We start from the raw sequence: 16,879 nt of genomic DNA on the forward strand, positions 1-16,879 counted from the left end.
ATTTAGTCTTTTACTAATTTAATATAATTTAATAGAAAAAATAATAGTTAATATGGTATAAAAATAATATTTATATAAATATATGACACTATATTTTAATAGAAAAATAGTCAATAGTAGTATAAAGATAAAATTTATATAGAGATAGGACAGTACAATATTATATCATAATATATATTAAAGTATAAAGAAGGTGAAGGATATAAAAATTTAGTAAAAAAGCCTCATTAATTATTTAGTTAATTGGATTAGTCTAAGTCAGTTATTAATCAATAACTAAATCATAAAATTAAAATCCTTATAATTATCAAATGCAAAATTAACATATCATAAGACTTAAGACCCCACACATGAGGAGCCCTACAACAACTAAAAGCTCATCCATTGTGCCAGGAGTAAAACTCTCAACAAAAATGGAACTAGCATTAAGGAAATTATATCCATTTCTTCAACCAAAAAAATTAATAAAAAAAAAATCCTTTTCACCCATATTGACATTTTGCAAGTAATTAATTGTCCTTTTATACTTATCCTATAAATTTTAGCTAATATATAAAAAAAATTATGTAATTTAATTATTATATTAGTTTAAACTAAATTTATAATTATTAAAAATCTTAATGAAGCTATATTTAGAAAACCCCAGCTCAATTAAACCTACTATATATTCATATTATTAAATATCTTAAAACACTAATTAATAATATTAATCATTTATTTAGTTTAATAATTTATAATGAGATTTTCAATATAAAATTCCTTCATTTAATTACCCATTTATCAAAATTGTGCATGTGAATGTTTAGTAATCAGTGTTTAACACAATCTGAGATATATTCTTATAATTTCAATTAATTATAAAATACATATTTTATAATTTACTTATAGAAGAACAAAATTAAACTTTCAAATTGATTACCGGTTAATGAATAAAATTAGAAAAATTAAAAATTATCGATTTTTATATCCTACAATTCATTTATTGCATGAGAGAAATCAAGAGGATTTTCTTTTATTTTTTAGGCAAAACAGTATTTGCAAAATTGAAGAAGTTTTTCATCATTATTTTCTACCTCTTAGTAGTTATTTCTATAATATTAGTTTAAATAAACTTCTATAAATCCAACAAAAAAAAAAGTAAAATTTAGATATATATTATAAACGATTTAAAATTATGCTAACTTTTCAACGTTGAAAACATTTATGTTTATTTTTTTTATGAATAATAACAAATCTGATTACTAAAATTTTATATATACATGAAAAGGGATGAAGAAAAAGATAAATTTATTTACTAAAAAATTATTGTATAATATTTTATTGAGATTGATTAAATATACACTAATTGACTCAGTTCATGATTAAATTTTGTAATTGGATATTATTTACTAATTTTTGGTATCTAAAGTATTTACAAAATATAGATATCTCAGTTAAAATTCAAACTCAATTGAGATTTTATATCTGACTAATAAAAGTAAAAATAAAAAATAATAAAAATTTATAAAAATATATAAGGACTTTTATTAATGATTATAAAGATGTCGGATAAAACTATTAAAAAAGAACATGCTTATATTATATAATAAAAAATCATTGTTTAAAAATTAGGAATCATAAACAACAAATTAAATAATACAAAAAGTAAATATAAAGAAATAAAGCCATAAACATTAATATAAAGAATAACTAAAAAATTTATAGAAGAATATTTCAATTGAAATGGTGAAATTCTATTAAATAAACTTTGGTTTAAGATTACTGATTTATATTTAAATAGACATTTACAATATATTAATACAAATTACAGCTATTATAGATATTTAATATAATTTATATATTAATTTATTGAATAGATTAGTATACTAATTTTATATTTATTTATTAAATAATATTGATAATAAGTCAAATTATTAAAGTAAATGTATATTAAATATATTAAATAAATTTAAAAAATATAAAAAAATTAATTTCAGATAATAATATTAAATACTTAAAGACTAGCTATAGAGTAAATGTATATTAAATGAATATAAAAAAATATAAAATAATTAATTTCAGATAATAAATATATACTAAATATATAAAACAACATAAAATTATAGTTTTAGATATTAATTTTGTATATTAAATACTATCCAACGTGTACCAAACATATATTAACATATATCAGACAATACCATACAATAAAAGTTATAAGAATAATATATTATAAAAAAATATATCAAGATATTTAAAATAATATTTTCAATTTACAAAATTTTTAAAAGAAGAGTTTTTGACAAAAAGAAGGATTTTTCGACTTTTTAAGGTATTTGTGTAGAACTCTCATTTTATCTTCGAGCAAACCAAGTTAAAACGGCATTATTTACTTTCCCTGTTCACCGTTCATCGTCGCCGGTTTGTTCCCGTTCACTTTCCTGGAACTAAAACACACGCAACAGAACAAAAAAAGAGAAAAACCTTCCTCCTCCTCCTCCTTCTCTGTCTAATTTTTGGACTGATATATGGCGAGCTATAATCAGAATCCACGACAAATGGACAAAGAAACGGAGCTACTATCACGCCTAGCGGTAAACCATCTTCATTTAGCTCAATTCGAGCCACTAAGAGCTTCACTATTAGCACTCCGATCTAAAAACCCAGACCTAGCCCTATCAATTCTTCAAACAATAGTAGCCAACGCAGGCCGCTTCGATGACATCCTATGGTCACCTTCCTGTCCATCGCCTTCTCTCCTTACCTATCTATCAACCCTAGAACTCTTACACTACACTGCTGACTCCACCTCACGTACATGGAGCTTTGATCCAGGTATCTTGAAATTGCGAGCGGAGTTTTTGTTATTAATTCAAATGCTGTGCGATGTCGTAACTGAGGGAATGCGAAAGAATGTTGACTTGGAGAGCATTGAGAGGGAAAAGGAGAATGATGATTTTAGCGAGAGAGACAGAGAGGAGTTGCTGAATAGAAGAAGTGAGGATTTGAAAGATGTGAGTGGTGAATTAGGGGAGAGTTTGAGGATTTTGGATAAGTTTTTGGAGTTAGGGATTAAGAGATTAAAGCCAGATACCCTGGTGGATAGCATTGATGCTGTTGCTAATGAGGAGAAGAAAAGTGTTTGTTTAATTGAAGAAATAGAGATAATGTGTCTGAGGAGGGTAATTTTGGAACATGCTGATGTTTTTGAAGCTTTGTGTTGGAATATACAGCAACAATTGAAGGGAGATGATGAGGTTGATAGTTCGGGTTTAGCTATAACTGTGAGGACGGATGAGAAGATGCATATGGAGGAGGTAGAGGAGGTGAAGGTACTTAATTTAATTCAAAGAAGCGTTCAGTTAGCACATTTAGTTGCCATGAAAGAGTGCTTAGAGGGAGGAGATGAAGATGGAGCTGTTTCTCATATTCGCTATCTTCACCTTGATCGTGGAGTGGAGGAGGCTGAATATCGGTATGTGTATTTGGCATTTTTTGTCTATTCATGTTGCGGCGTATACATAATTCGCTATTTATTTATTTACTGCATATATGGTTATTATATGTGTGTGTGTGTGGAATAACCAATCAAAATAACTACATAAAAGAGAATAGAGTTTGTAAAACAATTACTCAGAATATGCTTGTCAACACTCCTTATACTACAAAATATTGGAACATAAGATAAGAGGGTGTTTCTTAGTGAGTTCAAAAGCTGCTTTAGCATTCTTAATAATGGAAGACTAGTTATGTGCTTGTGGATCAGAAGCAGTGAATTACTACGGGTTTGGAGAATATCACTTTCTTGTATAGGTTGAGGAGTTCCGAAGATGCATTATCTGTAGTTTCAGACTGTTGAAAATGATTCATCTCTGGTTCTCACTGTTGGCTTGTTTTCTCCTCCTACTTTGTTTGTCTTTTTTGTTGTTTCACGATTCATTCATGTATTAAATTTTACCTTAGTTTGAGGTTTTGTTTCTTGGGCTATACTCTCTTTTTGGCTTCTCAGATTGTTCTGCCTGTTTGCTTCTGAGATGAACTTTTGTTTGTTGTACACCTGAATTCACTATAAGAGTTTTATTGATTGCACTGGTTATATATCTGCACTAAAATGCATGTGGATTATTTTCTAATGCCTTCTTTCAGTTTTTTGCTAATTGGTGAGAAATTATGAAAGTAGTTGCACAACTCCTTAATTATCGTATGAATATTTATTGGTGTTGCCTTTTGATGTTTCTAATAGCACGGTTTTGCAAGATCTCCTTTTGACGGTTTTGTCAAGAAGAGAAGGATATGGGGACTCTTGGTATGCCGTGCAAGAAAAACTGTTATGTATTTATGGAGAGACTCTTTCAACCAATTGCAGTCAACTTGTCGAAATAATTCAGGTGATGCTATTTTTTGCTCTTTTATAGTTAGGATGCTAGTTGAAAGCTTGTTTTTAATCTTGTTTTGTGGATCTTATCTTCTAACGATGACTATGAGAGATCAATATGATTAGAGTTATTACATTATGCATGGAAGACTTTTTATAATTATGTGGGTATTGCTTGGAAATCTACGGTTTGTAGAGTAAAAATCAGATCCTGGTTGTTCAAGTGAATAATAGCCCCTCTCAAGTTTCTAGCTTCTATAAAGACCTTTGGATGCTCCACTTTTTAGCAGCAGACTCCCATCAGAATATAAAATTTTGACCAAGTGGGATTCATGTGAATTCGTGTTGCTTGAAGTAGATAGACCTTCGGAAATTCAATGCCTGAAGTCCCAAAGGATCAATTTTCTACTTAAGTTTTAATATTGTAATTTGACTGAAGGATTCTAAAAAGTTGAATTAACCAATAAAGTTACCCCCATATATATATACATTATGTACAATCCTAATTATCTAAGGACTCTTAATTAAACTAATCTTCTAATTGCTATAAACAATCCTATTTAATATACAACATCTATACCATTCCCCCTTATGCTGGAACATAAATATTAATCATGTCCAGCTTGTTACAGAGATAATTAACCTGAGTCCCATTAAGAGCCTTCGTGAAGATATCTCCCAGTTGTTCTTCTGTCTTCACATAACCTGTAAAAATCAAACTTTGTTGAATCTTCTCACGAACGAAATGATGGTCAATCTCGATATGCTTAGTTCGTTCATGAAATACAGAATTGGACGCAATGTGGAGAGCAACTTGGTTATCACACCACAACGTTGCTGGTACTGAAGTTTTAAGACCTGCTTCAGACAAAAGCTGATATATCCATATTATTTCACACACAGACTTTGCCATAGCTTTGTACTCTGACTCTGCACTTGAACGTGAGACAATATTGTGCTTCTACTTACACAGTGACCTGAAGTAGACCTTCGATCATCTTTGGATCCCGCCTAGTCGGCATCTGGAGAACACTCAATTCTACTATGATTATGGTTACTATACAATATTCCTTGCTCAATTGTTCTTTTCAAGTAGCATAAAATTTGTTCGAGAACTGTCCAATGATTAATTGTTGGAGAGGACGTGTACTGACTCACCACACTAACTGAATACGCAATATCTGGATGAGTCACAGTGAGATAATTCAACTTTCCAGCCAATCTCCTATATCTCTCAGGATCTTTAAATAATTCACCATCTTTTGTGAGTTGCAAGTTAGGAACTATTGGAGTATTGCATGGCTTAGCTCCTAAATTTCTCGTCTTAAACAATAAATCAAGTATATATTTCCTTTGAGATAAAAATATACACTTCTTACTTCTTGTTACCTCAACATCCAAGAAGTATTTCAACACTCCAAAGTCTCTGGTATGAAACTGAATGTGGAGCAGAGATTTAAAGGATGAAATCCTTATAGTATTACTCCTAGTAATGACAATATCATTCACATACACAACTAACAAAATGATACCAGTAGCAAAATTCTTGAAGATAACAGAATGATCCGACTTACTTTTCTTCGTGCCAAACTTCTCAACTGCCTGACTAAACTTTCCAAACCAAGCGCGAGGACCCTGCTTTAATCCATATAAGGATTTATGAAGATAACAAACTTTTCTATACTCCATTTCAGTAACAAAGCCAGGCGGTTGCTCCGTATAAACTTCCTTTTGAAGATCCCTATGAAGAAAAGCATTTGTGATGTTTAATTGATGAAGAGGCTAATCATAAGTAGCCGCCATAGAAATAAACAAACCTTACAGAGGTCAACTTAGCAACAGGAGAAAATGTATCAGAGTAATTTATTCCATAAGTCTGAGCATATTCTTTAGTAACTAGACATGATAAATGGGTTTGGGTAGAATTCATTCCCAAAAGCTAGCTCTAAGTAAGAGGGTGCTTAATCCACTTATATACACTATAACAGCCCAATAACCAAGCGATGTGGGATAAATAAAACTTCTAACACCCTCCCTCACGCTTGGCATGACATGCAAACGGGTCGAGTCCAAGCCTACTATTGCAGACAAAAGGCCGGCTCTGATACCATGTAATTTGACTGAAGGATTCTAAAAAGTTGAATTAATCAATAGAGTTACACCCATATATATACACTACATACAATCCTAATTATTTAAGGACTCGTAATTAAACTATTCTTTTAATTGCTATATACAATCCTATTTAATATACATCTATAACAGATACATTACTTACTCCAAATATAGACATGTTAAAGATTCAATACATTTTTCTCCTTTCTTAAGAATGAAATGAGGGACAAGGCTTTATTTAATACGGTAAAAAAATAATAATCTATCTATAGGTTAGTTGGGGAAATTTATCCTCAGTTATGCCAATTTTTGCTAACTGACAGGGGGTGAAGGGTCAATGTCTCAAGATGGATAGTCAAACTGTTGGATTTGTGGCAACCATATGATCGATAGTGTGTAACTTTCGACCATACATTGGCTAAGTTTAGCAAGTGCAGTTTTTCTTTTTTAAATTAAAAGTTAAGTGGCAACCATAGTTAGGTCATCTCTTGATCATCATCTAATAAATGCCACCTTTATTAACATTCATTATAAATGCACAAAAAAGGCACAAAGCTCGAGAAGAGGAAATGTATTATTTTTTCATAATGTACTTTTATAACAGGTTATTTTTATATAAAGCAGTAGGTAAATTTTTATAACGTGTTTATTTTTCAAATATCAATGTTTTTTATGTGGAAATTTAGTTATTGAAAGATATTCAGAGCTCCTAAAGATAAATATATTAATTTTAAAGAATTTTGTACTTTTGTAGAACATATGTATCTCTGAGACATATATCTTAAGGTGGAAATTTGTGTTGAGTATAACAAAATTTGTATCGCTCCAGCATGATATGCTAAAATAAGCTAATTATGTCAAAGTCTAGACCCATATACTACTCATTTGAATGGGTAAATGGACACGACACAATAACCCATCTACTATAATTTTATCTAATAAAATGACAGAAAGATTGGCCTAATGACATTAAAAATCCAAACACTTGTCTCTTTTTGCAAATTTGGCCCATCCTTTAAATTTTTACTTAACTGACCCGATTTGACTAATTGATTGCAATTATAGCCAAATTAAAATATTAGTTAAAATTGGATACTACCCTCTTAACCTTAGATACTAATATTTTATTTACCTTACCAATATCGTTGTCTCTTAAAAAAATATTTATAAAATCACGACAACAGTGAGGAAAGAAATGACTTCACTCTTCATTTTTGTGGCAGTGATGTGTAAATTATTGATAATAAATAATGACACGTCATTTGCCATGTCATCCTATTTTGACTGAGATTTTAATTTGGCTATAATTGCAATCAATTAGCCAAATCGGATCATTTGAGTAAAAATTAAAAGGATGGACCAAATTTGCAATTGGACATAAAGGTTTGGATTTCAGTGTCATTAGGCCTAAAAAATATATGAAATACTTTTTTTATATATGCTATATATTATGAATATGAAAAAAACTATCTTAAAAAAACTATTTTAGTACAAAAATATTTAGTAAACCTATAGTCTAATATTAAAAAGTGGATGCTAAATGTATATAACTTTTATATGTATATATTATTAATGAGTTAAGCGTGTCACTGAAGGGTTAGTTTGTAAACCCGGAAGGCTGCAATGTGACATGATTTATTTCGTTTCATTATCAGATTGATACAATAATGGAAACTAACACTATAAGCCTCTCAGCCCAAACTCTCTATTTCCATGTCATGTCATGAGCGCCCTTATATTATATTAACATTCATCTCTTAGAATTACATATACTAAATATCGTGTTTGAATGGCATGAAAGATGACTGGTTAATTAACAAGCAGCCGATAGTTAGTAATTAAAAAATCCTATTTATGTTAGGGATAATGTAAGAACAAATGATGGAGCGCTTTAAACTGAAACAGTGATTGAACATGAAAAGAATTTAACAAATATAAATAAGTGTTGGCTAAATAAATAGTATGGTTGAAAGTATAACTGTTGGCCATGTGGTTGCAAGAATGTTGACAGTCTAAATGTCGATCTTAAGGGGCTGACTCCTGGCCCCCCACTTAAAAAATGGGCATGGTTGGGGAATTCCCAACTAGCCCATATATGGAATTATTTTTATTATCTTTTTGTCATATTTAAGTAACAAGCTCAAAGAATAGCCAATTTGATGGCTTTTTCCAATCATCCTTAGGAGTGGTCATATGCTCTATGATAGAATGAACTTTTAACTCAATCATATGCTATTTATGTATTATCTCTGTTACGATATGGTGATTAGACAAAGTGGTTTCTGCAGGTTATCCAGGATGACTTGCTTCGACAAGAGATTGAGACCTTGCGAGCACTTGACAACAACCAAATTCCGCCCCCTTTAGTACGTTTTCAAAGATATCTTGCAGAAATGAGAATGGGTGCAGATATAAATGATCCATGTTCGTCCTTGAATGTTGCAGTCAGTTTTTGCATGAGAGACATGTACCATTATGCTCGTGTTTCCAGATTACATGTCCTTGAATGTGTCATGGATATGACACTCTCTGCTGTCAAGAGGGAGCAGCTTCAAGAGGCCAGCAATGTGCGTGTCATTTATATTTAGCAATTAAATATGGCAGTTGGGAATGACAATTGTTATTTTGCAAATTGGATTTTTGGTTCCTGTCTTATTTGCTAATGAATATTCCAGGTTCTTATGTTATTTCCGCGACTAAGGCCCCTGGTAGCTGTGATGGGTTGGGATCTACTGTCTGGTAAGACAGCCGTTAGACGGAAATTAATGCAAGTTCTCTGGACCTCTCATAAGGCACAAGTACTTCGACTGGAAGAATCTTCATTATATAGTAATCAAATGGATGAGGTTATTACCTTTATTTCTTTTCTTAAAATTTCGTTATGTCATGCTTTTTTTTATATGAAGGATTTAGGTGAATTTGCAAGTTGCTTATTTTTTGTCTTTGACAGATATCTTGCGTGGAACATCTGTGTGACTCATTATGCTACCAGCTTGATCTTGCGTCTTTTGTTGCTTGCGTCAATTCTGGTCGATCATGGAATTCAAAATCCTCTTTATTGTTGTCTGGCCACCAACAAATAATGTCTGCAAGTGAAGATACCCAATCAGAACCTTTTGTTGAAAACTTTGTGTTGGAAAGACTCTCTGTTCAGAGTCCTCTTAGGGTAAGAACTTGACTTCAGAATAGCTAGGAAAAATTATGTGCCAGTCTGAACTGATAACTTATTTGGATAAGGACTCTGTGAACGGTTAACAAGAATGTACTCTTGATTAAAATATAAGGTGCAAAAAGTTTTTCTGGTGAAATATGTCTCTTTATTGATGTGTAACTGTTTATTATTGTTGCAATTGGACAGTTATACGAAATATGCCGCTTTTGATAATTGTTACTAAGTATTAAAAAATTTAGTTACCAGTGGCATGCAACTGGAGTTAAATTTAAACTGTTTAGATCATCTCTTCTTCAGATTGTTCAGGAACTGAATTGGAAGTGGATTAAATTTTCTGCAGGTGCTTTTTGATGTTGTTCCAGTCATAAAGTTCCAGGATGCTGTTGAATTGATTAGCATGCAGCCAATTGCTTCTACTGTAGAAGCCTGGAAAAGGTGTGTACACATCACTAATTGTCTTCTTCATCTCCTTCTTCATGGAAACAATGTAGAGTGTTTTCTAGCTCTCCCAGTCGACATATCTATCAGATAAAATAGATTACAACTACCTTTGACCTCTGCCTTTTGTTTTCTTACAAATTCCTTGTACTTGAGCTAAAATATATCTTAAGAGGAATTCTTTAGCAAATACTCAATGCAATTAATGGGGCATTCTGTATTAGTTGTTTTAACTTTGCCTTCGGATAGAGAAGAATTGTAACAAGAAGAAGAGAAAGGATGATAATTTTCATTTGTTATGGATGCGCTCATTGTTGTTATTGAATATTATGTTTTATGGCTTCAGATAACTAGAACCTCCTCTGCATGTTCTGATAATTTATCGTGTGGTTTTCCCATTATTTTGGTGTACCTGTTTAGATAGTCCATTCCATTCACATGGTGGAGAGAAATAAATGTACTAAGTTGAGCACAAGTTATACCCCCTGATAAATATTTTAGGATCACAAATGATTCTGTTTATTTTAGATGTGTTTATGTGTCCCTTGGATGGGGTGCATTTATATCTGACAGCAAATCCCCAGATCTGCACATGATGCATTCATAAGCCATTAAGGCAATTGCTTGATTTTTCCATCTTCATTTGCGTGCTGTGCTCACCTTTTATATTTGCAATATGCTAATTTATTCTGTGTTTTCTATAGGATGCAAGACATTGAACTTATGCACATGCGCTATGCATTGGAATCTATTGTTCTAGCATTGGGAGTAGTGGGAAGGTATATGACTGATGAAAGAGAGAGTCATCAACAAGCAGCTTTGTGCCATTTGAAAGATCTAAGGAACCATTTGGAGGCTATTACAAATATTCCCCGCAAGGTTGCACTGCATTTTTTCTTATGGGTGGGGGTTGCCTGGTGGTGGTGGTAGTGTTGTCCTTTGGTTATTGAATCTTTGTTTACTCATATTAGACCATTTTAATTTGCAAATTTCACCAAGAAAATGCATCTTCTGTGGACCAAAAGTCTTGCACATTGTTTCTGGAGGTCTTTTTAAAGTATTTTATTTATCAAAATTGTTTAATTGATGTTTATTTTAGAAGAATTATTGCCATATTTTGCTCTTCAAATTTGACATTTTACAACCATTGGAAATCTAAAGTTGTGTTCTATTAAGTTTACCATTTAAATCTGTTGGAATCCAATCCTTTTCAAATATTTAATGAATGAAGATGTATAAAGTTTAGTACTATTTTCTTTATCTATTATGTATGTTTGATAATTGTATAATGTCGTTTGTATTCAATGATGCAGATATTGATGGTGAATGTTGTCATTTCACTATTGCATATGGATGATATCTCTCTCAATTTGACACATAGAGCCTCTCCAGGGAGCAATTCTGAATCATCCTCTACGTGCCCTTGGGAACACGACAATGCCCCTTCATGTGAAGGGGGAAATGAACTAGTTATTTCTTTCACAGAATTGTTACTTGATACCTTACACCGCAATCTTCCACAAGGTGCAATCGAAGAGCATGCGTTAAATGATAGTATGAATACAGGTGGAAGAAAGGCTTTGGAGTGGAGAATATCTGTTGCCAAACATTTCATTGAAGATTGGCAATGGCGATTGTCAATTTTGCAGCGTCTTTTACCATTTTCTGAGCACCAGTGGAGGTGGAAGGAGGCATTAACAGTTTTACGTGCGGCCCCATCCAAGCTTCTTAACCTGTAAAAATTAGTAGATTCTTTTCTGAAAATTCATTCAAGGAATACACAGATCAGTTGGTTTTCACTTGTAGTATATGCACAACATGTTATATGGCTATTTTGTTAGAGTTAATGGAATGTGATTTGCAGCATACGGCCGTGAAATTATTTCCTGCTTCTTTTATCCAACGGGAGTTCTTACAACAGGATGGGGCTGCGCCATCTTTTAATATTGAAAATGAATTAGACCTAATACTAGGTTATTTCTAATGGAAGGATTAAATTTATGTCAATTAATCCTCTCATTGAAATTAATGCTAGTATGTTGATATATTTTTATTCTGCAGTTGCATGCAGAGGGCAAAGTATGACATTGGGGAAGAAGCGGTTCTTCGATTTTCATTATCTGCAGAAGACAGAGCTACCCTTGAGTTGGCTGAATGGGTTGATGGTGCTTTCAAAAGAGTATCTGAATCCAGATTGGTCAGTGTGAAGCTCTGAATTTTGTGCTTTGACAAGCTATTCTAATTTCTTTGCTTATTGAAGTCTTGCCACTGATGATGTTCAATATACTTCTAATTTTGGACCAACCATTTGTTTTCTTCTTTTGACATGGAACTTTACGTCCAAAATCTAATGTTACCACATTTTGATACTCTTTACTTAAAATATGCTCCAATATCAGTACTAATTCATTTGTGCTTTACATTTCACATGGCCATACCATCTTCAGCATCCCTTTCTGAGCTTATCCTTGATAGATGCCACCGGTGCACCTCAAATATGCCATTTGTTGAATGGCGACAGAATGATGAACTGGTGATATCTTCACTGGTTTTTGCAAACCATTGTAGGTAGGAAGAACAAACCTAGAACTGTTTCAGCTTGCCTTGTTTGACTTGAGGAAAGCTTGAAGTTTGGCAATTTAGCTACTTGGGCCAGTGTCTTTGGGTTGATTTTGGAAGCTCAGGAAAGCAGAAACTCAAATAGACAACCAGGTTGTAATCAAGTATGCCATAGAGCAAAAGAAGAGACATATTTTGGTGAATAGTAAAATAATAGGGTTACAGATTACTTCTGAACTTAAGCATTAAATCCAGGGTTTCGTAGGCATCATCTCTAGGATAATCCAAGAAGTAACTGTTGCGGGGAATTTTATTCACCGAAGAACTTGTTAATAGAGTCTTATGGTCATGGATATTTAGGGTCTCAAAGACCTAAACCTTTAAACCCTTCAACTCCTAATTCTTATGGAACTTATACGCCAAATGAACAATATAACATACAATTAGACTTATTTGGGCCAAACTTTGAAATTAAAATGTTTATGTAAGTGCTTAAAACTGAACCAAGGCTTATCAGGAAAATTCTTCCATTAATTTCCTTGGATTATTGCTTAGTGATGGTAATATGTCTTTCTTTTCCAGGTAGAAGATGCAGTATCTCGTGCTGCTGATGGAACTTCATCAGGGCAAGATATAGATTTTGCCTCTTTGCGTTCACAATTAGGTGCTTTGGCTGCAGTAAGTGCTTAGTGCTTACAAAGTGAAAATGCTTGAATTCTGTTTCCTCCTTCTATTGTCAAATGAAAGGTTGCATAGGCTGACATGTCTCTTTGCTGCCAGATTCTTCTATGTATCGATGTTGCTGCAACTTGTGCAAGGTCGACAAATATGTGCCAACAACTTTTGGATCAGGCAATGCTTACTTGGCTATGAGCTTGAAGTGTTTCTTGCTGAATTAATGCTACCCTATGCGTCAAATTTACTAAACATATTGAGCAATTTTTACAGTGTTGAATTGCCTAGCCTAGGCATTATGGTTCCCATTGTCACATATCCTAGTTTACAATAGTCACTTTGTTGAAATGAAAAATATCATGTTATATTAGAGTTAAAAAATGAAACATATATATCACATTGAAAATGGGTGGTAAACACTATTTAGTGGTCTCTTGCCAATCTGTTTCGAAAGATATAAATTATTAATGTGGATACACTTCTTGAATAAGTTTCCAAGTTGCATGAGTCCAAAGGGAAACATTACTTTTGAAGATGTCATTGGCATACGGGCTTCCTTTCTTTATGAATATAGATCAACATTAGTTGCTTGTGAACTTCTTGAAATTTAGGGTCGATACTAAGCTCTTTGTCTGATGCAAATGCTCCTCCCCTAAGAAATGATAATATCCTTGTTTTTCGTTGTAACCAGTAATAATCTTATGTGCTTGAAGACTGGTTTAATGGTACTCCGATATTGCATCTGAGTTATCTGATTTTCTTATGTGCATATGGGTTTTTATTTTCCCTTTCTTTCTCTGGTTTTTGTCCCAACTGTTGTACCAAAATGCAGTGCTTCACACTTGTAAGTTGACTTGTATCACCATGCAGGCTCAAGTCATGTTATCTGAGATATATCCAGGAGGTTCTCCGAAGACAGGCTCCACTTACTGGGATCAGATCCATGAAGTAGGCATCATCTCTGTGTCACGCCGTGTCCTCAAGCGTCTACATGAGTTGTTGGAACAAGTAAGTTAACTTATGAGAATATAAAGATATTTATTGAACAGTGCTCCTCTTTGATATCAGGTACAGGGTTGATTGTTTATGTTACATTAAAATGTCCAACAACTAGTTCTGGAGATATATTCACCTACATAGTATAGTTTTTGTCTCAAGATTTCTCTATCTCCTTCATACAAATGCACCATATAGTAGTGACAACCATGAACTTCCGTGAGGACTTTTATGACATGGTGGCTTCCAAGGGGAACCTCCTCTTTTACTCCTTTTTCACTTCATTATCCTATAGAATCCTTTGTTCACTCGTTCTAGTTGAGATCGACTTCGTTATTTCTGAATTTAATAAGGCAAATCATTGGATTCAAAGGATAAAAGCTATGGAATTGATTTTATCATTGAATTTACTTATGAAAGGGAAAAAAGAAATTAACATAGCCTTCCTTTGCTACATATAATATTTATATTTTTCTAAATTAGGCAAATAATGGAATTCTATCCCCAGAAGTAGTACGTACATTTGATTATTCATTTTCCTTTTTCCTCAGGAAAATTTGTATTGATATTGCTCCTCTTGATCCTTATATTTCAAAATTTTATTTATTTATTTATTATGGATGCTTAGTGTATATGTGCCTGATAGTTCTTCTCATGTTGATCTCATCGCTTACGTATTCTTATAGGACGATAATCCAGGTCTCCAAGCAATTCTCTCTGGGGAGATTATCATTTCAACGTCAAAGGAATTGATTCGTCAGGGACAAAAGGAGCGTGCTCTTGCTATGCTACATCAGATGATTGAAGATGCTCACATGGGCAAGAGGCAGTTTCTGAGCGGTATCCTTTTAAATTGTTTTGTGGCATCCGGTTTATACCTGTACTGCGTTAGATGTTCCTGCAGTTCTGATGCATCTATCTCCCCTAAATTTACAGGTAAGATTCATAATCTTGCTAGAGCTATTACTGATGAAGAAACAGAACTAAATCTTTCAAAAGGTGATCACCAATATATAGAACGGAAAGTTATGGCTGATCTTGATAAGGTTGGAGTTCTTGGGCTTGGTTTAAAAGTTTCCAAACAGGTGCCTGTAAGTTCAGCAAGTGGAGAAACTAGCATGCAGCCTGTTGGTTATGATATAAAAGATACTGGGAAGAGATTATTTGGCCCATTAAGTGCCAAGCCTACAACATATTTATCGCAGTTTATTCTTCATATTGCTGCAATTGGTGACATAGTTGATGGGACTGACACAACCCATGATTTCAACTTTTTCTCTCTTGTTTATGAGTGGCCCAAAGACGTAAGCCTTTCTATCATCTTTGCTGAGCATTAGCTTTTCTGGATTAATGTATGTCTCTTTAATTATCTCACTATGGTATTCCTCAACTGTAATTCTAGGCTGCGTAAATCCATTCAAGTACCTGAGGCGCGTTAAAGAGAACCTACATTCAATAGTGAAACCATATATCAAGTACTTTTATGACATAACATGCAGCCATGCATCACATCAATATGAAACTGTTGAAAAAGTAGAATTGTTTGTGTCTATTTGATGAAACACTGTTCTAGGAGTTTTGTAGAACTTGCAGTAGAGATTAGATTTATTTGAATATATCCACTTGACTGACCTTCATAACTTTTCTGAGGTGGGTTTTATAGGACATGCCTGGATTTCCGGATAACTAATGGAATATAGAACTCATGTAGAGCACATAAACAACTTTGTTGATGATGCCATTTAGTGAATTTTTCTTGATTAGATTTAATAGTATCAGATAAGTCCAATTTCTTGAAGCCTGATCTTTTGTTCAATCTTGATAAGATATTCACTATTGTGACTTTGAGATTGATGAGTTGCGAAACAGTTGTATCACTTTATGATGTGAATGGCACTGGAAACAATTGACAATTATCCTTTCTGTGATCAAATTGTAATGCTCAAGTCTGCACTTGACCTGATTATGAAATCTTGACCTACTTTTATCTCCATGTTAGTAGAGATGTCTTCATGCTTTACCCTTGTGTATCTTTTCAGCTTCTAACTCGTCTGGTCTTCGATCGAGGCAGTACGGATGCAGCTGGAAAGGTAGCTGACATTATGTGTGCTGATTTTGTCCATGAAGTCATCTCAGCATGTGTGCCTCCTGTATATCCACCACGCTCAGGTCATGGATGGGCATGTATACCCGTTATTCCTACCTGCCCTAAGAATTGCTCAGATAATAAAGTACTTCCCTTCACATCTAAAGAAGCTAAGCCTAATTGCTATAGTCGTTCCTCAGCAACTTCTGGAGTCCCTCTGTACCCTCTCCAGTTGGATATTGTAAAACATTTAGTTAAAATATCTCCAGTGAGGGCTGTGTTAGCTTGTGTTTTTGGGAGTGGTATCTTAAATATTGGCAGCGACTCTTCTATGTCTAATTCATTAGATGATGCACTATCGCCAGCACCTGATACTGATAGACTATTTTACGAGTTTGCTCTTGATCAATCTGAGAGGTAATACATGCTTTGGACACCTTCATATTAAGGTTACTTTTTGAATCCATAATTGATTTATCTAAAT

At 33.2% G+C, this 16,879-nt stretch overlaps 1 protein-coding gene across 1 annotated transcript in view; it reads left to right on the forward strand.

Annotated features, from left to right (window-relative positions):
* The first annotated feature begins 2,309 nt into the window (after positions 1-2,309).
* LOC8271234 overlaps positions 2,310-16,879 on the forward strand; it is a 30,382-nt gene continuing 15,812 nt past the window's right edge. The window contains exons 1-15 of the mRNA XM_015717631.3: positions 2,310-3,454; positions 4,223-4,367; positions 8,758-9,036; positions 9,145-9,315; positions 9,420-9,635; positions 9,982-10,076; positions 10,784-10,958; positions 11,393-11,814; positions 12,141-12,276; positions 13,221-13,316; positions 13,419-13,490; positions 14,184-14,321; positions 14,996-15,149; positions 15,246-15,613; positions 16,349-16,812. Coding sequence (XP_015573117.2) covers positions 2,508-3,454; positions 4,223-4,367; positions 8,758-9,036; positions 9,145-9,315; positions 9,420-9,635; positions 9,982-10,076; positions 10,784-10,958; positions 11,393-11,814; positions 12,141-12,276; positions 13,221-13,316; positions 13,419-13,490; positions 14,184-14,321; positions 14,996-15,149; positions 15,246-15,613; positions 16,349-16,812 — 3,878 coding nt within the window. The 5' untranslated portion in view covers positions 2,310-2,507. The remainder of the gene's footprint in view (positions 3,455-4,222; positions 4,368-8,757; positions 9,037-9,144; positions 9,316-9,419; positions 9,636-9,981; positions 10,077-10,783; positions 10,959-11,392; positions 11,815-12,140; positions 12,277-13,220; positions 13,317-13,418; positions 13,491-14,183; positions 14,322-14,995; positions 15,150-15,245; positions 15,614-16,348; positions 16,813-16,879) is intronic.

The sequence above is a fragment of the Ricinus communis genome, chromosome 3, assembly GCF_019578655.1.
Source record: "Ricinus communis isolate WT05 ecotype wild-type chromosome 3, ASM1957865v1, whole genome shotgun sequence".
Lineage (NCBI taxonomy): Eukaryota > Viridiplantae > Streptophyta > Magnoliopsida > Malpighiales > Euphorbiaceae > Ricinus > Ricinus communis.